A 22,087-nucleotide genomic window follows, 5' to 3' on the forward strand; every position below is an offset into this window, starting at 1 on the left:
TCAAGGTTCTGTTTCCTGCCGTGTCTGCAAACACGGCCGGCGGTAAAGATGTGTAAAGTACCTTGCTTTTACAGCGGCAAAAGCTACGTCAGTGACGTATCTCTCAGTCAGTCCCCCCACCAAGCAACACACTTTATTTTCTCCCTTTTCTTGATCAGGGAATTCACAGCGTTTCAAATACTGTACTGCTAAAAAAGCCCCACTTGTGAATTTTGTAACTTCCTTTTGCTTCCCATTCGGACGGGAATTCGGGGCAGTTGTTGAAACCGCGGACATTTCTTAGCGCCGACAGATGTCGCTGTTGTTCACAGCAGCGTCCCCATTCGTGACCGCAGCCTGCGCGATGAGTGTGTGGCGCAATGTGCCGTTTGCCGCTGCTTTCCGGCTACGGAGGAGTCCTGCTCACTCTATTCGTTTTAAATCCTGTGCTTAAGACAATCGACAATGTGACCTTGGCGGACTTGAAAAATGTGTAAATGGATTCGGGACATTTTGAACAGTTGACGTCCTACATGCTTATTTTGTGTAAAAAATAAGAACGAGCTGGTTGCTTCCATGCAGGCAGGGAAACACCTGCTGCAGTCAAACTTTTAATTTCATTCTCTTCTGCTAGTGCGTCCCACACACGTAGGTTTACATTTGAAGCATCCTTCCCATCGTGGTGTTGTGTATGGAAACAGTTGCTGCTTGGGGCTCATGTGTGTCCTTGTCATCGACGTGACGCCATTCTGTGCGAAATTCCGCTGCGGTTTCGCAGTTTGCCAATGAACTTCGGAGACGCTTCTGACTGTGAAAGCGCGTCGTTCGACGCGATGAGGGGGACACGCCGCACAGCAGCGCACTGACCGTGGGCACCTTTCCTCCTTCCTTCTTGCCTCTAAAACGATGACGTCTACGTAATTAATATTGGAAAGTCTTCGAGTCGCGATTTGTGAAGTAGAACCGATAAAAAAAAAAAAAGAGGAATAGGTGATAAAGATGGACGGGGTTTTTGCTGAGATGTTAGAGGAGTTCATGACGAGTCCGCTCGTGACCTGGGTGAGTCTCGCTCTCAACGAGCGGCAGAACTGTATAACTTTTTTTAACGACGACGGCGCGAGACTGGTTTGGTCGCGCGCTGTCGATGTCTGTTTCGTGCTCGCGGCGGCGGTCACCTGTCGGCACAAACTTCTTTAACGAGAAAATGGTGTCAAATCAAATTCCGATGCGATGGTGCACCAGGCTTACAAAAAAAATGCACACGAAGGCCTGTAATAAAGTTCAATAACTTTTTTTTTTTTTTTAAATGTAAATGATTTCTGCTTTCTTTAGTTTATTTCATTTTTTTGCTTTTTTAAGTTTACTTCATTTGGTTGTTGCCTGTTTTTCCTCATTACTGAAAAAAAGTGTGGTTTGGTGTCCCTTCCCCACCCCGCCAGTCCACTGACTAACAGGCCTCCCGGACAGCACCTTCCCTTCCATCGCTATTTCCTTCTCTTACGCCTCTTGATTCATAAATAACACGCCGTATTTAAATTACCACCTCTTTCTCTTTGCCTGGGCCTGAAAATGGTAGAAATATACCATTATTTGGTATTTGTTGCTGCTAAAGTGTTTGCAGAGGCACAACAGGGAAGGATGTGATGATGTTTCCTCCCTGATGTCCAACCCTAATGGATCCCTCAATATTATTTGTGTGTGGTTACACCCTTGTTATTATTATAATAATAATTATTACTATTGTTATATTGAGCATTATCAATGATTTTGGTCCCCCCACCCCCAAAAGAACCTATGAGTTGTACCGAGTGCCTGGTTCTGCCTCAGAAGTCGCAAGTTGTTTTCGTTTACTCTCCTATTGCTGGTAAATGTGTTTATTAAAAGGCAGTTTTTTTGTGATTCTGTCCTCTGTTTCTCAGGTGCTCCTTTTCGACAGCGAAATAGATGGAGTTGGTTCTTTTTCCACCCAGTACCTTGAAGTGAACTCTACGTGTCACGATGCTAAGAGGCGCTACCTGGAGTTGACCAACGGGATCTTTCTGAACGAGGTCATGAGGCTCATGTGAGTCTTGGTTCTCCCGCGCGTGAATTCGTGCCGAGCTTAAAGGGAGCGCCGAGTAAGTAAAGATGCACGGGGAACGCGGAGCGACGTTTGCGCCGCTTGAACGGTGTCATTAACACCCCGCAGTAACGGGCTGACGTTGCACCTACTGGTTCGGCAGCGCAGCGAAGGTGGCAGGTAGGGCAGTGCTTGGTGATGTCACTCAGCAGTCTGAAGGGTCCCGCATCAAATCCTACTTGTGTTGCTCCTGTTCTAGCGCTCTTCAAAGAGCTACTTTTCCCTGTGAAATACCCTGTTGTATAAATGGGTAATTCAGTGTAACAGATGTAACTCATTGGACACAGGCGTCAACAAAATGAAAAATACACATAATAATAGCGAATTGTCTATGTTATGAGGATTTTCCATGATATACACAATTATATGGTACATGCTTTAAAACTTTCCTTTCTTCTCGCTTCGCTGGTCTAGTGATCCCAGTCCAAAGGTGGAACAGATATATCAGACTGAGAATAACGATGAGGTTGTGAGGGTCCGAAACTTCTCCATTCTGAACCGACACCTGCGGTCCTGCTATGAGGTGAGGAACGGTGGGCGAAAGCTCCTACGGCTTCAGAGTACAAGGCGGTGGAGGACGGAGCGTAGAATTTATGCAGATGCTTTGGGCTTTTGAAGTTTTGGTTGAAGAAACGTGCTTGCAAACCCATGCTCTTTTGGAGACTTAAGACAATAAAAGCAAGTGCATTTATCAATGTACTTGATTTATTCTTGCATGTTTCCTTTTGTATTCATATAAATATACTGGATGAAACCTTGTCATTTTATGAAATTGATAGCTTTCAGACAGCTCTAACAGCTCCAGCTGAATGCTACTGATTGACCCTAAAAGTGACCTTTGTCCGTCAACTTCTTTAGCAAAACAGTATTAATTACATATTACAAATTACATATTACATATTACAGTCAACCTAATGAAAGGCCCAGATAGTCAGATCTGGTACTTTCTTATTTGAATTGATACCAGTTTTGAGGTTTGGGCAGCTTGAATAGTCAAGTTCCATGCATATGAACAGAAGCGTATAAAAACACTGCATAATACATGTCACAGGTGTTATTTGAATACGGGGGTGCGGTGGCGCAGTGGGTTGGACCACAGTCCTGCTGTCCGGTGGGTCTGGGGTTCGAGTCCCACTTGGGGTACCTTGCGACGGACTGGCGTCCCGTCCTGGGTGTGTCCCCTCCCCCTCCGGCCTTACGCCCTGTGTTGCCGGGTAGGCTCCGGTTCCCCGCGACCCCATATGGGACAAGCGGTTCTGAAGATGTGTGTGTTATTTGAATATTTAAATGTTTCTATGAATTTAAAATGGGAGGTATTTGTTGGATGAAATTCATTTTCATACCCTTTTCTTGCAAACAATGTCTGTCATTTGACAGCCATTTATTGCAGTGTTTCTTGTGGTTTCACTTCTTGGTTTTGGCTTCCTGGTCACTTGTAGGGCTGTTACTAATCTATACTTTTGTATTTTTATTCAGAGATGTGGGTTTCAGTTTACTTTTAGTTTTTAGATTCCTATATCCATATTTAAGTTTGTGAACCTTCAGCCTAGACGGAAACATATATTTCCACTGCCATGATGATGCATTCCTGATCAGTCATTCCTTTATTCTTAATGCTATTAGAGAAGTTTATGTTTTCTGCTAAATTAGTTTGAGTACTGTTAATGGAAGTTGTATTAATGACGACCCGCAACATAAGAGGTACAGACCACGTTAGCTGAACAACTTAAGTTCCAGCCATAACGTGAGTCACTTGTACCCTCTCCATTTGTGGTATTGCAGTTTCCATAGTAGCTCTTCCGCCACCTCACATCACATCACTTCCTGATACGTAGCTAAACTTCCTCTTCTGTGCAGCTATTCTCTCTCAAGTCCACCTCACCACAGTACCTTGTCAATTCTCTTTTCATACTTTTTCTGTTTTTCAGATGTTCAGCCTGGTAATAATTTAATTCCGTAGTTCCTGCTTGCGTATGCATGGATTAACATATGAGATCGGCACACAAACCTCCTTTTGATTTTGTCAGTTGATATTTTGAATTCTTGGTGCTTGTGTTTGTGGTAGATTAAAAATAAATATGTGTGACATGTTTAATTCTGTGTATTTATACAGCAACGCCATCCTTGTGGTAAATTTATGGCTTATTTATACCCTACTGAAGTGACCTCTACCAGCTTATATGACTCTCAGCACAGCAACCAAAACAAGGGCTGGTGCAGAACTAAACACAGTCCTTCTGCTTATGTGTGCCCATCCCTGTCTCTGCCTCCACTTGTATCTTTCAGGAGAGCCTTCAGCAGTTAATTCTCATGCCTCTGCCGAATGTTGCAGTTTTGGGAAGAGACCCTTTCACAGGTACCTGCCCAGATTGCCTTTATCATCTTAGCACTGTGCTCACTTCTGAAGCTGTTGTCCACTGTTTAAACCACCCGCTTTCTTCCTCTGTCTTGTCAGGTCTGTTGCTCTGTTCCAGCATATTGTTGTGCAGTACCAATCCAAAAAAAATGCATACACTTGCTAGAAACTATTTTTTACTTTCCTGTCAATATTTTACATTGTACAAGTTTGTGAAAACTTGAAAATACAAAAATCAAAATGGTCTCTATATGTTTGAATCCTTAGAGTAGCTGCACTTTGCCTTAATAACAGTTTCACGAAAACAAGGCATTCAGTCCTCAACCTGCAACAGGTGCACTCAAACTTTTGACTGGTATTGTATGAGTCTCTGCTATTTGTCTGTTGCTGCTGGTACAATAAGGGCTGCCTTTTCTGGAGCATGAAGTGTTGTATGAGGGCTGGACCACCACTCACCACAGAGCTTTTTAGTGCAGTTGATTTCAACACTGGCTTAGTGTAACCAGTGGGACAGGTGGCACATGGCACATCTGCAGGCTCATTGCTGTCGCTCTCCACTATCAGAGGCAGCTATGGAGGAGCTGAGAAGGCTTCTGCTGCTCATGCTGGGTTGTGCTGTGCAGGTGAGTGTGTGTCTAGCATCAGCCGTGCGCTAACCTGAAGCACCCTGTATCACACACTGCTACACCCCAGGTTGACAAATCATGGTAGTGTTAAAGCTATCAAACCAGAAACTTGCCATTTCAGGTCCTAGGTGGGGCTTTGTTGTTGTGTCTAGAAAACGGGAACTAGTGGAGTTCTCTTTGGAAAGAACTTCTGTTTGCCAAAAAAATAAATGAAAACACACTGAAATCTCCCAGAGCTGCTGTAACATAACGTCTGTTCTTATGAGTACAAGTGTTTATTTAATTTATCAGAAACATCTTGTCACCAACATGTAATAATTACTTTGGCAATACGTTATTCTTTTTTCGTGGCACCATTCTTGTGTTTTTCCTGTAACACTGTTTCAACTTGAATTTACCAGAGATTGCAGTGAAATCATGGTGACGCCTTCACACGCTAAACCACGTCTTTATCAACACCCTGGTCACAGGAGCATGACAAAATCATGCTGTGAAAACACTGTCACAAAAAATGTTGAAGTAACAAACAAAAGCAGGAAGTAGTGAAATACAGCTTGAGCATAGGCTTATTTTTTTTTAAAATTTTATGTTACCTTTGAAATTAATTAAACTCTCCTAATCCAAAAGAACACAATTTTCATCTGTTAGCCAGCAGAATAAATTGAAAAACAGGGATTTTTGTGACAGCATGTTTACTCAGACCAGAAATAAAAATTGTCACTTTATCATCATCCATATATTACTTTTATGACTTATTTAATTCTCTTCATGTCATTAGACCTTTTGTGGATCAGGTTTTAATCATGCTGTATAGATATATATTTATTTATAGATTTATGTGATCTTACAATTATAATCTGAAAGTGTCGTTAACATTAACTTCCTGGTTACTTAATACTGTTTTGACTTCCTGAAAAGGACCCAGAAATTCATAATGTTGTTCTTTGTTATGAGCAACCGTAATTTTGAAAGATGGAGTGTGATTTAATGTGGTCATGTGGATTGTGGGTGCTGTCCATCACTGATGTGTCACCTGAGAAACTTCCATGCAATGATAACACAAACATAACATGACCCTCATGCCATGAGTCTGTGTCTTTTTGTTTGAAACACATGGCACCATTCCAGTGTGAGAGGAGAGAGGAGTTCATACAGAGAATACAATCCCTGGATATTAAGACTCAGGCTGGCATTGCCACCTGCATTCAAGAGGTAAGATCAGCAAGATTAAGTATTTAATGCCTTGATACTTAATAAATCAACCCTGCTAGAGTATGGAACAAGCAGTCACCCTATCCGCCACCAATCCTCACGAGACAAATACACCCTATATCACCCGGGGTTATAAAAATCTAAGGGAGCATGATCTGTCTCTTGATTTTCTGTGACCTTTTTATAAATGTAATGAGAAAATAAAAATGTAAGAATTTTTTTCCCGGACTACGTGATTATTGTGTTCTGTTACCTTAGAGTGTAACATTCTAATACGCGCACTCCTTGTGTTACGAACATTTGAGTTACACATTTTAGACTGAAATTTTCTGGGTTGTCTATTGTTAATTGCTTTTTCTGCACTCTATCTTCTGAAACTTTCTTTCTATTGTGGAAACAGAATTATGATTCCAAATGTATCTCTAAATTGGTGAACCAGCATACGTTGTAATAACTTGCACACAGTAGTCGGAATGATGACGTAGCTTATGTTCTGTGTCATACAGTGCCAGGGTAGTGTCTCAAAGCACCTGGGCTGCGCCTTAGGACATGGGTTCTAATCCATCTTAGTTAGTTGGCATTAGCCTGGCATTCCTCCTGCAGTCTAAAGATATGTGTTCCGGGTAAATTTGCAGTGTGGAAGTGTAACACAGTCAGCATTACTATACAAATAATTGACCAAAATATGAACATCTGTCCTTTCTGAGAGAGAGAAGTGGACTTAATGACTGCTTGTCCGAATGACTGTGACTTCTGCTCCACCCAGGTCACTCAGAACCCGAGTGCTGTCCTGCCACTCCAGTGGGGAGAGCTATGCGCACTGGGGGGGAACGAGCTCCAGGGTGTCTTCAACTCCATGGCACAGCATATCCAGGGTCTACTGGCGCAGAGAGACACGCACTTGGAGGTGAGATGTTCCAGAGGGGCAGAGAGGAAGAACTACCCAGTGGAGGCTTCGTGCAGTTCCTCTGGCTTTGGCTTTGCTCCTACATGCTTATGGCTGGGGAGTGCTAGCATGGCATGCAGGCCAGTAGAAACTGCTGCTCCAGCCAGCTGTCAAAGGAGCTTCATCAGGACACGTGTAACACTGTCTCTCGGCAGTTTTTGACCCTCAGTGGCACAGATCTTTTACACTTGAAACCTGATCCCTACACAATTATTTCTCTATGTATCATTTATAAAACTATAAATGAAGCGTAGTCTTTTTTCGTTTTTCTCCTCTAGGCGTGTGTGTTTAATGCAAGTCATAAATAGTAGCTGTCCTACTTGCCATGTATAAAAAGACCTAAGGTATCCCAGTGCATTTAGAGCTTTAGCTATATTAAAGCCACCATAGTATTGATAGTGCTAGTGTTTTATTCAATGCATCGTTTGATTAGTCTTTTATAAAAATGTGTTTTATATTTTTCATAGCTACGACAGAAGCTGCTGCATCTGTTGCTGTAACATTGGTGAATATTTGGTGTAGAGTGCTCTGCTGTCTCCTACATTTACAGGAATCATCCAGTTACTGAGATCACACATGAACCCAGGGGCAGTAGCGTGTACATGGGACACTATTTGCAGTGGTTTACCAGCCAATCAATGACTTTAGTGAGACAGCTGAAGGCTGAGCTACACCACAAATCATCTCACTGCGTGTTCTACAGATGGCATTAGGCAGCCCTGCTTTAATTTCTCTGTTTATCGATTGACTGTCTCTCTCACTTATTTCCTGTTGCATTGTCGCCTCTGTTTTTTCCAGAGGATAGCGGAGCTCTGTCAGGAGCATGAGTCGCTGCAGGGGACAGGCCATTCAGGGTCCCAGAGCAGCCACCCTGATGCCCCCCCGCAGAGCCTGGCCCTACAGCTAACAGACAGCCGGGCCAAGCTGCGAAGGCTACGCCAGGAGCTGTGAGTAAGGGGGATGTTGGGGAGTGCGTGAGCGAGTGGAAGGAGACGACATGTACGAAAGAGGTTTGGAAGTTTTCCAGCCGCCCCAGTTTAGAAAAATAGAGAAGTTTGTGGGGATGATCACTGTTTTATCAGTTGCTCATTGGGCAACAGATGATGTGTCTGTTTTACAGAGAAGACAAATGCGACCAGTTATTGGATTACAAGCAGGAAGTGCAAGCAATGGAGGCAGAGCTAAAAAAAATGCGTCAGGAGGTGAGGAATTAATTGATAGATTTGATTATGAGACCAGAGTCATGGATCAGAGTGCTGGAAGCAAGTGATTGACAAAGTGAATTGCATCTTCCTGTGTTGGGGCAGAACCGGGCCCTACAGGGAGACATGCGGATGGCACGGGGCTTGCGAGATGAGCTCGACTGCCTGCGAGATCGTGCAGCCAAGGTTGACAGGCTTCAATCGGAGCTGCAGAACTGCACCCACCGTCTGCGCAACCTAGATCTCTACCGCACTCAACTGCAGGTACAGAAGCAGAAGGAGAGAAGAATAATATGGGATATCTCATTTTGGTGAATCGCTTAATCTAGAACAAGCAAGTGTGGATTTGTAGACACAAGAGTTATGATAAAACTTTACATATAATAGTACAAATGCTACAGGGGATACAGTCAATAAAATCTAAGACTGACTGCTGTGTGGTACTGATGCGGTTGTAACCCATCAGTGCATACAGCACAGCAGCATCATACTGTGGCCAGTTTTATAACTTATTGACTGCTATGTATTATGTGTGTGCATGTATTTATTCGCTGAACCTCCACAATATCCTAAATTATTTTACAGTGTGGTGGATGGACCAGAGTCCTGTGTCTATATAAATAATAGTTATCTCACCATCAGATAGTTTATATTAATTTTTTAAACTTGTTAGCATGGCAGAGTTTTTTTTTTTTTTTTTTTTTTTTTTTAATTTATTGAAAAAATACAACAGCAAGAGTTGTGGGCTGTTACAGACTGAATAGGAATATAACGAAATATACTGTATATATGCATTATATGTCGGTCAAGTGAAGACTGCACAGTTGTATATTATTTTACTTGCTATCCAAAGTAACTCACAATGTAGCAGATTATTTACTGTGAAATTTCTGGAAAACCCTCACATACAATTTTTTTTTTTTTTTTTTTTCCCTGGTGAGCTGTTAAGTAATTATTCTTTACAGAGTTGTTTAAAAAATTCTCCCTGGACACTACATTTATGAGACAAAAATTGTTAGATAAAGTTATGATTTCTACACATTGCACATTGCCCAAGTTTATTTTAATCTTCGACACCAGCTTGTATCTGGGAGCAGTGAATTGGTAAAATGGCAAAATAAAAGAAGCTTGAAAATGAGTACAAACAAAATTAAAAAAAAACTTAAGGAATTGTATTTTTTTAATTTTAATGTTTCTTGTGGTTTGAAAGAGTTTTGTATGTAAATGGACAATTTTACAACCAAATGATGGAAAGTGAACAATTAATGAGGCTTAATTAACCACACCCAGCATGCACAGTGCTCTCCTTTGCTCAGTACTGGAGACTCCTCAGGGAAAGCAGTCTCCTGCTCCAGAGGGCAACAGCATGTCTCTCTGGTGATTTCATATGTCCACATTTGAAGCACAAGCCACTCACTCTATTCCCCCATGGCTTCTCCTGCAGGAGCAGCAGCAGCACTGCGCCATGCTGCAGGAGACACGCGCCCTTCTGGAGGAGCAGTTGGCAGAGGCGCGGGCACGCTGCTCGAGCCTCAGGGAGCTGGAGAAGGACAACCTGTTGCTGCGACAGCAGCTCATCAACCTGGAGGCGGTGGGTTTGTGGGACACTGCACAGGGGGACTGAATCTGCTGTGGCTAACACCCAGAAAGTGCTGTTGCACACTGGAGGCTTCCACTGTCCCGGTGTCTAGACACATGGTACATACACACCTGATACCACAACACTTGTGCTATTAGATAGCATGCTTGGCTATCTGACCCCATGTATACATCTTAAACAAATGGAGAATGTACATAAGATACACAGAGAATTGGAGTGGACACACACGTCCTCCTGTTATGTAATGCGAGCGGAGGCGTATTGCGCTGTTTATGTATTAGAATGTGTTGTGGATGCAGGAGCGAGACACGGAGAGGCAGAGGGTCGATGAGCTGCTGGAGATGAACATGCGGCTGGAGGCGGAACTGAAGCAGCACTTGGGCCAGGCACGAAGAGCGCACCAAGTGGCCCTGGAATCTGATGAGGAGCTTGGCCAGGAGGCAGGTCTGTTGCACTCACCTTTTGTGCACCATGCTCCTATACGTGATTCGGAGTGCTGCTTTCCAATCGGTGCCCCCAGTCTTGGTCCCTGGCACACAGGTGTATGTGTAGGCTTTCATTTTATGGGAGCTCTGCTTTTGGATGCATTAAGTTACTTGACAGATTGAACCCCTTGTTTCAGTGCTGTTCACAGTTTAAGAACCAGCAGTGCGAGTTGGTTAGATGTGTTTTTTTGTGTGACAGTAATGATCCATGGAGTACATGTAACATGGTGGTTGAAGAACTAGACTTGTGACCCAAAGTCTCACCCCAGGGAGCCCTGCTTTTATACCCTTAAGAAAAGTACTTAAGCTGACTTCTCCAGTAACAACTGAATGAGCTGAAAACTGGAAACTGTGTAAGTGGCTTTCAGTGAAAGAATGTGGAAACAGAACTATTGTAAGAACTTGGTCTGTGTTAGTGCTCCCCTCGCCCCCTCTCGCCTCCTTGGACCTGAAGCCCCTGAGCGTGGAAGTGAGTGAGGCGTCGTCATGGAGACTGCTGGGGGCTGAGAATGAGAACATGGAGCTGCGCAGGCGGCTGGAGCAGCTGCAGGCCGAGCGAGAGGCCTGCGTGGATGTAGCTGACTCCATGCGGGTGAACGCGGTATGAACTCCTAATTTTGGTCATGACCTTCAGTGTTCGTCTTCTTTATGTAGCACATTTCGTGGTCATCGCATGTATCAACTACACATGCAGCAAGTTTTCTTAAGAGACTACAACATTTTATGCAGCATGAACAGTTTCACAGTGGAAAAAGAAGCTTAACCAAAAAGCTTCATTATCACTGTTGAAGCACAGAAAAAATTCCACTAACTACAGCAAAAGATATAGAAATTTTTGCATTTGCTGTTTATTTGGTTAGAACCAGTGAACATTAGGAGAGTGTGGTCTGACTTTACAGGAGTTGCTTCAACACCAGTACTCTGAGTAGATAATTAGCTCCAGCGAAGTTGGGTGTAGTCAAAACTGCACGTGTAAATGAATGAATTCCCCTTATTATTACTGATAAAGAGTGACGTTACAATAGGTTCCCTAGCAACCCTGGATCCCTAAGGATTTGCTGTGTAATGGATTCTTTGATGGTTTTACGAGTTTCACTAGCTTTTCTATAAGTAAAATTTGTGCTATTAGGACAGCATTCGATTCAGTTCTGCTGAATTTAGTTTTATATAATATCCTTTTCAAGTTAAACATGTACGATGTAATGAGCAGTAACAGAGTATTGAGATTGGTAATAAAATGACACTCAAAGTATCTAATACTTTTACAAAATGTATGTTTGTGCATGTATTTTTGTTGAATATATTTATACATATTCTTTTGATCTGGAGTGAAATATACTGTGTATCTTGTGAGATTGGAGATGAGTTAGTAGTTACTTCAACATTTGCTGTCTAGTGATGTACTTCATTTGTATTCAACTTTAAATGACTTCTTGTACAGGTTAAAGTGAATTTCCACTGACCTGAACTGGTCTTTCATAGTACAGATCATCAGTATGAATAGAAGTGTTTACCAAGTTAAAAGGAAATAAATGTAGAAGAAATATGAATGCACCCCTTTTTCAAAGTAAAATGATAGAGGCAATGAAGAAAATGTGTATTACTTTGCATATAGTTTCCTTTCTGTAATTTTGTGTATGTGTGTGTGTGTTTATGTTAATATTTATATGGTCAAGGCGGAATTGGTGGAAGTGAAGGAAAAGCTGAAACAGGAGTTGGAGCAAGAGACAGAGAGACGCACTGCCCTGGAGAAAAAGCACCAGGATTTAATGCGAGAGGTGAGATGGACACATTTTTCACTTAGCAACTTTGCTGAAGAACTTCATATTGTAAGGATTATAAAAGACATGAAAGAACTATAAATGCTATTTATGCGTCTTTGCTATCTATGCAGCAGGCACATGTATAGAGAATTATTTATATGAATGTGTGTTAATAAATACATGCTACATACAATATTTTCAGAAAAATTCAAATTAGCAGTGACTTGGTTGAAATAACATAAATCAGTGTTATAGAATGAAGCATTGGTACAAAGAATCTGGCTTATCACAGAAAGTTGAACAATTTTAAAATATTCCCAAGATGTTCTATTTTCAGTTTCAGAACCTGAAGAATGAAAACTTGAGCTTAAGGAACAGCTTGGAATCGCTGAAGGTGGAAGGCCAAGATGTGTCCCACCAGATGGAATTGGGGGGAAAGGGCTCCACATTGAAGGAACATTGGAGAGAGGAGGGTGAGGGGAGGAGGGAGGCAGAGGGACATTGGAATGGGAAAGGAGACCTGGAAACGTCGCGAGAGACAGAGACTGGAAGTATTGGTACGAAGAGAGAAGATGGTGAGGGAGAAGAAATATTCAACCTTAAAGATGGAAAGGTTAAGAGCTCTGACAATGTTAAAAAGATAGAATCCAAGTTGACTGTAAAGCACAGTGGAAATGGCAAAGGAAAAGGGGGTACTGACAGGACCAATGCAGCAGAAGGGACAACAGAAGAGGAGGCACCAGAGCTGTTTAAACTGAGAGAGAACAGAGAAAAACGAAGGGAAGAGGAGATGCTCGCACCAAGGGAAGAGACTGAGGGAGAGGAGAAAGGCTCCAGCCTTGACAGCTCCCCTCTGGCCCTACAGTTGCATCAGGCCCTCCTGGAGGTAGAGCAGAAAAGCCAGGAGGTTGAAAAGCAGGCCAGCCTGGCCCAGGAGCTGCGTTCCCAGCTTGCGGAGCAGATCCGCAGGGCCATGGGGGCTGAGCAGAGACTGAGTGTGCTGGAGGCAGAGGCCCTGAGGCTGAGAATGGCAGCAGAGAGCCTGGCCCAGGCCAGAAAACAGATTGAGGTATGCATACAGTGAGACAAAATGAGATACGTCAGCTCTTGTAGTTTTACTTTGCTGCTTTTCTCTAAAATTTTTGTTGTAGCACATATCTGTGTAAAACTAGAGTTCAGTACTCTGGAGTAATAGACCATACTAGTGGCTGTAGAAATGCTTGATGTGCTTCCATTTTTGGGTTTGAGTTCTCTGGAGGGCTTGCATTTGCTGTTGGGTGAGGTTATTAAATCTCCCACTGGCACTTCTTGGACACAAGAAGAGCTGGAGCTGAGCAGCAAGATGGGGTAAAGGCAGGTAACATATGCAAAACAGAGGCGGTTTGTGGGAGTTTTAGAAAGATAAGATTGAAAAAGAACTGGACAAACTGTCCATCCACCAACTCCGCAACAGTTTCTTCCCTGAGGCAGTCATATTACTCAACACCCTGCTGCCGCCCAACACTTACCTGGCACAGTCAGCTAACCCAGCATGACTCCATACACCACAAACTGCCTACAGTTCACAGCCCATGTTCGTGTCCACGTCCTGTCTTGTGTATTTATTTACCGTCTTGTACTCTGTTCTTTGTTGCATCATGGTCTCCGGAGAAACGACATTTGGTTCCACTGTATACAAGCTATATAGAGGAATGACAATAAAACTTGAACTTGAACCATCTTTTGCAGGCTCTGCAGACAGAGTCTCTTCAGATGGAGGAGGAGCTAACCCGACTGCGCAGTCAGGTGGAGCTGCAGAGACTGGATGGGGCCGTGATGGCACAGCTCCAGGGGGAACGAGCACAGCTGGAAAGGGAGCGGGACACCCTGCGTGGCTCAGTTGACTCACTCCGTGCTATTGCCCGCAAGGTGACCCACAGAGAGCCATATTAGTCTCCCAAATGTGTCACCTGCTGCAAGATGACTTTGTTTGCACATTGTTTATCCACTGTGTACATATATTCTCTGTAGGGTGATCAGCTGGAGCTGACCAACCAAACCCTAAAGATAGAGTTGGAGAGACTTGGGCGAAACCTGGATTTGGCACGACGACGGGAGGAGGAGCTTCAGGTGGAGCTCCAAGAGGCGGCACAAGAGGCAGAGGGTCTGGCACGAGGGCGGGACGCATCACTGCTAGAGGTCTCGCGCTTGGAACAAGAGAAGGAGGTGTGCCAGAACCAGCTAGATGACCTGAGGCGGGAGCAGAGGCAGAGGGAGAGGGAGCTGACACGGCTGAGACACCAGCTGGAAAGCACAGCTTCTGCCCTGGAGCACAGCAACCAGCGGGCCTGCAGCCTGGAAGTGGAGCACAGGTGTGACAGCTTGATACATGCAAGGTTGAACAAGACCTGAAAGCCTAGTAGGCATTGGTTTACAGAGATCCATGGGAAGTTGTTTTCTGAAACATTGAGAGCATGTAATATTTTTCAGGTTGCAGCAGCAGCTAAAATTGAATGTTGAACTGAAAACAAACCCCTTGACCACAATGCGTAGTTGAGCATTTTTCAGATAATTCACTGGTCTAGTGTAACGCAAAATCTCTACGCATCTCTGATAGTGATTAAACAATCTGCACCCTGGAAACATTTAAGCAATATGCACACCATATTTAACTGATACTGTACCATGTTTATCTGTTCATGGATACATTTCCTATACTTTTGTGTTTTTATAAAGCTGTGTTATAACGTAACTGTAATAACAGTCCACAAATGCTGTCTGAACATCCGCAGACGTGTGTGCCAGGAGGTGGCTCAGCTGAAGGAAGACAATGCCCAAATGAGGGAACTAGAGGAGGAAAACCGGAAACTGGTTGCACTTAATAAGGAGGACCAGGCTCGCATCAGTTCCCTCAGCCAGGTCTGTGTGTGCATTGGGATGTAGGTGTGGATGGGGTGGGGTGATGCAAAATACCAAGGGTAGATACTTACCTAAAGCCTCTCTCTCTCTCTCAATCAGGAATTGGCCAGTGAAAAGTTACATTCCCGGGAGCGAGCCAGTCAACTGACCAGCGAGAAGATCCAGCTACAAGAACAGCTGAATCAGATGACTAATGAGAAGGTGCAGTCTCAGGAGCGGGTCAGTCAACTAGCCTCTCAGTTGGCCAGCGAGGAGTTGCAGTCACAGGAACTGCTCAGTCAGCTAGAAAGGCTGCACAAGGAGCACAAGAGGCTGGAGGCCTCCCTTTCAACCCATCACACAGATGGATCAGAAGGCAACACTAAGACTCCAGTAACACCAGATGAAGCTCTTGTCCAAAACTCCATAGCAGACAGCGATTCTTGTCTGAAAGCAGAACCTTGGCTCCATGCTAAAAGTTCACTGCTTCTTGAAGCCCTAAATGCTGAGCAGTGCCAGCTCTCTGAAAGGCTCAGGCCTGGAGGTTCTTCTCCTAGGCATGAAGACAAAGTCTTTGCCCAGGAAAAAGTTACATCCCAGGAAAATGCTGCTGCATCATCCGAGAATTCAGAAAGAGGGGAGCCACTGAGCATGAGATTGATCGAGGTGGAGAGACAGGTGTGTTTTTGTGACCTTCTTTTATTCTGCTGTTGTTGCGTTGTGCCAAAAAGAAGGCTAGACAAGAAGACAAGATCAGGAACCTTTTATCCTTCAGATATTTTGACTACTTGTCATCATTTCTGTACCCCTTTCTCAGAATGCAGCCCTGCAAGTGGAGAAGAATGTGCTGCTCTCTCAGCTATCGCAGTCGCAGTCGGTCTGCACACACCTGCAGGAGCAGCTGGACAGTTTGAATCGACAATTCATTGTCCTGCAGGAGAACTGCGCAAACCTGCAGGCACTCAACACCAAGCTGCAGGTGTGTGTGTCCCCGTTCGTTTTTGTGTGCTTTGCTGGTACATTTTTGAGGAAAATGTGTCTCCAAGGATAATAAACCCCACATAATCAAATGCTATTGCTGAAGCTTAGTCAGCTTAAAAAAAACTGAAAGGGCGAAAACTTTCCATGAAATGTTTGTCAGATCTTAATCTACACAAGCCTGAAGAAACTTAATATTGCTCAGTCAGCAGTGTGTGGTTCGGTAGCATCTTTCAGTATTTTGCATGTGCATTTTTAGGTTGATATAAACATGAGCAAGTCAGCAACAACTTAGCAGTCTGGTTTTCAACCATTTTGTTGGTCACTTCATTTCTTCACCTTCATTTGTTGGTCACTTCATATGATACCTTCTGCCCCTCCACCAGACAGAGCAGGTATCCCTGAGCTCCCAGCATGCAACACTGTGGTCCCGCTGTAGCGAGAGTGAGGCCAGGGTGGCAGCCCTAGAGGCAGAATCTAAGGTCTGGGCGAAGGACCGGGAGGAGGTGATGATGCGGGGTGAGGGGTTGCGGCGCGATCATGAGCGGCTGACCACCCTGCAGCAGCGGCAGGAGGCTGAGCTCGAAACCCTCCTCTCTAAACATAGCCAGCTGAAAGCCACCCACCGAAACCTGGAGTCTCAGCACCGGGAGCTGGAAGGAAGGTGAATGCAGACACCTGGAGTTGTGTTCACACATACTACAGATACATACTACATATCACATGACAGTGCAAGGACTGTGACACCAGACCAAATCTTGAGCTGATTTTTAAGCAAAATGTTAATGTGAAATATTAAAAAATATTTGTGTTTTGCAACAATCTGTGAAAAGCCACAGGCAAGCTCTTAAGCTGCTTTATGTTCTGACAATCAGGTACAAAGAGCTGCTGGACTGTAGGACCCTTCTTGAGGAAAGAGAAGAAGTTATTAAAATGGAGAGAGAGAAGATGGAAAGAGAGGCACAGATGCAGGCTGACAGAGTGAGAGAAGTACAGAGGCTGAGAGATGAGAATGAGAGGTGAGTGAAGTGTCCTGCACCTGTTTGTTCATTCTGGAGATTTTTTTTTCGTTTTTAAGTCAACAGAGCAGATACATTGAAAGCTGCAAATTGTTCTAATTACCTGGCCAGGTGTTTACGCAGTATTTGTCCCTTTGGCACGATAGTGCATCTCTGTAAGTAAACGGCTGATCGGCCTGCTGCTCTGAGCTACCCTACCTGGTACTATGCAATTTGCACTGTGAAAATAATGTAGAAGAAGGCTGGATTTAGCTCAGGAATTAGAGGGGCAAATGTCCGATTTCTTCTTCCTCCTGCATTCGGAAATACCTGATATTTAACATAAGAAGACAAGGAACTATTGTATACAGGACTAACGCAGAGAAGGCGTGTTAAAATATTGGAAAGTAGTATTTCGTTATGGCTCCTTGCAGCAGACACTGGATGTCGCATGTCTGGTTAGGCCACTTGTCTTCCTTCCACAGGCTACATACCCAGTTGAAGGAGTCTGCACAGATGCAGACGGATCTCTTGGCCCAAGGCTCGGTTCTGCGGGGAGAACTCAGTGCCGCCCAGCTGGAGCGCACCCGGCTGGAAGGAGAGCTGAGCATGCTGAGGGAACAGAGTCAACAGCTGGAGCTCAACTATGCCCGTCTCTCTAGCCAGTACCAGGTCAGTTTTGCTTTAGAAATGAAAATGTTAGATGTGCAAATATTTCATATATTAAATATTTCTTCTTTTTTTTTTTTTTTGTCTGCCTGTCTGTCTGACTGATTATATGTATTCATGCATGTGTCTGTTATCAGCTGCTAACTCAGCTGAAAGGCAACATGGAGGAAGAGACCCGGCACCTCGTGGAGCAAAATCAGAATCTGGCGAGGGAGAACCGGGCCCTGCTGGAACGCAACCTAGAGAGCCGTGACCAGCACCACCAGCAGCAAAGGGAGTTCACGTGGGTGTCCTGTGTACTACTTTTAACTCATAAACAGTATTTGTACCAGCTGAGCTTTGTTATGTATGTGTGAATGCTTAACTGACACATATACATGGTATATATGTTCCACACTTATGACATGTCCAACTGAGTGTTCAGCAGCTTCTTCTACATGACACTTACTCTGCTACATACACTTATGGTTTTTGCACGTATACAGTGTTATAAGCACAGAATATACATTCTAGTTCTTTTGGGCTATATGAACTAATGTAAAGTGCCAGTGGTACAAAAACTGGGTGGTGGGATGAGTGATTACTGCATAAACACAAGCCCACACAAGCACCACATTGCTTAAAGTTGAAAGACAAGGACTTCTGACTAGGTGGTTGACAGTTCAGAACCCTTGTCATTTTGGGCAAAAGTGTGTTAGCTGTAACTAAGAAGAGTATTGCCAATAGCTCAGTCATAAGACTTGAATTTTCTATCACTTATGAGAAAAATGCTATGTAAATATTTCATCTAATTCTCTTTTCTCTCATTATTTCAGAGACAAGCTGAATGAGCTACGCAGAGAAAAACAGAAACTGGTGGAGAAAATAATGGATCAGTACCGAATCCTGGAGCCCACCATGCCGATGCCCAGCAAAGCCAAGTCAGTGTAGATTCTGTACCATGAAGCAAATCTGATCCACTCAGAATCCCTACTCTCACCCAGTCCAAGTCTGAAGGCCAGTGAAAACAGTGCAGTAGCAAAACAGAACAGTAATAAAACAAGACTAACAGTGTATGAAACATTGAGGAAGCGCCACAATATGCCTCAAAACACCGATGGATTTGCAGATGCCCAAAACAGTTCAATAGCTTATTGTCTGTGTAATGCATTTTTAATGCTTTTTTCCTTGGTAGTCATTAGTAACATAATACTTTGTTGATGTTTCTGATCTGTTAATTTGAGGAAGAGCGTTATTTGTTTTGCCACACACTGTCCTCTCACTGCTCTCTCTGTGACTGTCTGTCGCCCCCTTCAGGAAGAGCAACTGGATCGCCGACAGGATGAAGAAACTGATAAAGCCTCGCGCTGGGAAGGAGGGCAGGGAGGGACGAGCTCACTTCATTGCATCCGGGAGCATTGAGAACTTGAGTGAAATCAATGAGTCTGCACCAGCTCCATCCACATTGCAGGGTGAGAGACCACACCAGAGCACAAGCCAGGCACTCAACAAAATCATTTCAGTTGTTTGCTTAGCCACCGTTACTCCTGCAGCATCTGAGTGTGTAAGTTTAATTACTCTTATATATCGAAGGAATTTGGGTCAGATCTCTTGCTAAAGGATCCAGTGGTGTCTCCCCCACAGATATGAAGCTGAAACTGTCCAGCTGTCCGGTCCATTAAACTACATACTACTATACCACACAAAAGCTGTAGTATGTAATGTGAGGAGACTGAACAGCACAAGGCTAAAACACAAACATAATGTAATCAAAACACAATGTACACCCTTCCCAGCTTATTCCTCTAAAGGAGGCTTGATAGTCATTTACTCTAAATGCCTGATTATCCCATATTGACCCAGTTTTCCCTGTTTGTCCCTTTTTCCATCCCCTGCCATACTCCTCCTGTGGTGTTTGTTGCCCTGTAGACCCCCTGAGTGCACCTGTCTCGCCTTCCCCCCTCCGCAGAGCCGGCAGCAGTGATGCCGAAGAGCGGGTTGTGGTGCGTTCAGCCCGACGCAAACTGGGCTCTCGACACGGTTGGGGCCTGGGAAGAGGCAGAGGAAACGTTGTGTCGCAGTCATTTAGCCCCGGGGATCACCACCCCTCCCCCCGTGAGCGATTCCGCTCGCATGGTGTGTCCGCGGCAGTTTGGGAGGAAGACGGTAGCCCCACGCCCAGCCAAGAGAGCCTGACTGAGGAAGGGAAAGGTGAGAAGGGAGACAGTCATTGGGAGGTGGTGGGTGTGGCTCACAGGCAGAGGCCTGGGCAGATGTGGGTGCCACTGCATTAGGTGTTGTAAGGCCTGGGTCATGCAGGTATATTTTGCCTGGGACTGATGGAACCCCTTTTTGTTCAGTGACCAAGAAAGAGACAAGAGAATTTAATTTTGAGACGGAGATTAAGGCTTTTCTAAATTACTGTTGGAATTGTAGGGAATGGTTAACATCAGCTTGAACACTGAACAGCATAAGAATGGAAAAAACAATAGAACAATTACACCTGTGTTTTGTGTGCTAATGCAGCTGAGAGTGAGGACAGTATCACAACAGATCTGAACTCTGACACTCGCTCCCAGTCTTCTGTTGCTGAAGGTGAGCAAGTAATATGCAACAGGGATTTTCTAAATAAGTTACCATATTGGGGGGTGTGTGAAATTGAATTACTTTTATTACTATAGGATCAACTTGTGAGAAATTTCTACCATTGTGCTTGTATTGAAAAGCTTTCTTTCTTGGAAAACAATGTTCTGCATTAATTATTTATGATTTAGTGATTAGTACTCAAGGCCAATGTGCAAGCTAACAGTAAATATGTTTCTTTTATTCAGATAGTCCCTGCAGTGATGACAAACCCCAGGAAACGAAAAACCAGCAATCCACATGACAAAAGACCCTCACAGTATTATTTAAATTAAATTTAGCAGAGATCATACTTCTCAGATTGTGCCCATCTAAATCTCCTTATATGCACTGAACACTTGTAAACAGTTTACCATTTTTTTGCATTTACTTATCAAAGATAGCTCATGCAAAGAATAAAATTTGATTACCTAAAATATTTATTTTGCACATTGTTCATCAGTTAGCAGTCTTGCTGGAGTGTGCATGCTGAGATGTGTAAATTTTGTGCTAAACTATGGAGAACTCCACTTGCTATTTTGAGTGTTGCAAAGAAACAATGTGTGAAGTTTTAAAGATTTTAAATTAAAATTTCGTATGGGCCACAGCATTCACTCCTCTGTCGATATTTAGTGGACACTTCTTCGGTAAGAATCATGTTGATCTGAAACCAGTTGTGGGGAGCCTAGGGTCTCAGGTGGGCTGCAATGAGACAATGTCACAGGCGAACTACAACAAACATTAGAAAATATTCTTGTGCAGTTTGCTCCATGTTTTACAGAAAGAAACTGACCATGTCAATAAACTATGTAGGACATACCGATACAAGTAACTGAGAAATAACTGAGGAATGTACTTCATTTCCATAGACTCATTCAGACAAACAGCCTGCCACCTGTGCATAGGGGAATGGCAGGTAAAAATTCAACTGAAGTGAGGGTGTTTTTCAGAATGTGAAAATGAATACCTTCAGAGAGCAAATGAATTCATGTGGCTCAGGCTGCATTTTCAGCGTAAGCCATTATTTGCTCAGTTGCTCGGAAGTGCTGTAACCGTGAAACCTCAGCGGAACTGATTTTTATATTGTGCCTCGGTTGCTACCGGGTTGTTGATGATCAACAAGACTGCTTCTCAAAGCAAGTCGATGCCAGCACTCCTGGATACTGTCATGAGACCTGAAGTCTATTCCTTTGGCAGAGAGTGTCTGGCGGAGGAGTACACGCCCTACCTCGGAGGCCTCCGAGACAGAAGGAGACGGGTGTTGCACATTGCTGTGTGTGAAAATGGAGAACTAAACCGGGGTGAAATGTTTCAAGGTCTAAGAACGGGTGAGGAGATACGCCAACTGGACGGTCAGACGGAGGGAAGCGCTTCAAGGGCAAGATAGGCAAACTACCATTTTAGAGCAGGGGTGTCCAACCTTTTTAGGGTTAGGATCACAATCGTGACCGTGAACCGGTTCGAGGGCCACACGCAGACATCTCGGTAAGCGACGTGCTGAATCTTAATTGTCTGAATTGCATTGTTTTCTGTGTGCCTGACTACAGCTGCATTATTGTGTGATTCGACAGAATATATAGTATTTATGCCAGGTGTGCTCTGTATTAATCGTTGCGCAAACGTTTCTTGCAGGCTCCGTTACGTGGAACGGAAGGCAGCGTGCAGCCCTAAGGACA

The 22,087-nt window shown here is 43.9% G+C and overlaps 1 protein-coding gene across 3 annotated transcripts; it reads left to right on the forward strand.

Moving 5' to 3' along the window:
* Positions 1–953: 953 nt before the first annotated feature.
* On the forward strand, positions 954–21,014 carry ccdc88b (coiled-coil domain containing 88B). 3 transcript variants are annotated; one of them, XM_018737487.2, is made up of 29 exons: positions 954–1,038; positions 1,899–2,041; positions 2,513–2,621; positions 4,385–4,454; positions 5,019–5,077; positions 6,209–6,292; positions 7,059–7,199; positions 8,037–8,185; positions 8,359–8,440; positions 8,546–8,704; positions 9,885–10,031; positions 10,340–10,484; positions 10,942–11,126; positions 12,202–12,303; positions 12,626–13,357; positions 14,017–14,196; positions 14,299–14,639; positions 15,060–15,186; positions 15,286–15,843; positions 15,983–16,144; positions 16,530–16,807; positions 17,019–17,162; positions 17,627–17,813; positions 17,948–18,093; positions 18,626–18,730; positions 19,107–19,261; positions 19,719–20,000; positions 20,316–20,384; positions 20,621–21,014. In XM_018737487.2, the coding sequence occupies exons 1-29, from the start codon at positions 979–981 to the stop codon at positions 20,674–20,676; spliced, it is 5,157 nt and encodes a 1,718-aa protein (XP_018593003.1). In that variant the 5' UTR covers positions 954–978; the 3' UTR covers positions 20,677–21,014. The 3 variants fall into 3 exon arrangements, with proteins under 3 accessions (XP_018593003.1, XP_018593004.1, XP_018593005.1); XM_018737488.2 differs by lacking the exon at positions 20,621–21,014 and having other exon boundaries at positions 19,759–20,000; XM_018737489.2 differs by lacking the exon at positions 954–1,038 and having other exon boundaries at positions 1,965–2,218.
* The last annotated feature ends 1,073 nt before the right edge of the window (positions 21,015–22,087 follow it).

The sequence above is a fragment of the Scleropages formosus genome, chromosome 13, assembly GCF_900964775.1.
Source record: "Scleropages formosus chromosome 13, fSclFor1.1, whole genome shotgun sequence".
In the NCBI taxonomy this organism is placed as follows: Eukaryota; Metazoa; Chordata; class Actinopteri; order Osteoglossiformes; family Osteoglossidae; genus Scleropages; species Scleropages formosus.

Bases quoted from the DNA above. Each gene is read 5' to 3' on its own strand.
- ccdc88b (XM_018737487.2), top strand. From the start codon at position 979: ATGGACGGGGTTTTTGCTGAGATGTTAGAGGAGTTCATGACGAGTCCG. The intron at 17,814-17,947 runs GTCAGTTTTGCT...GTCTGTTATCAG, and splicing joins GTCTCTCTAGCCAGTACCAG to CTGCTAACTCAGCTGAAAGG. The intron at 20,385-20,620 runs GTGAGCAAGTAA...TCTTTTATTCAG, and splicing joins CCAGTCTTCTGTTGCTGAAG to ATAGTCCCTGCAGTGATGAC.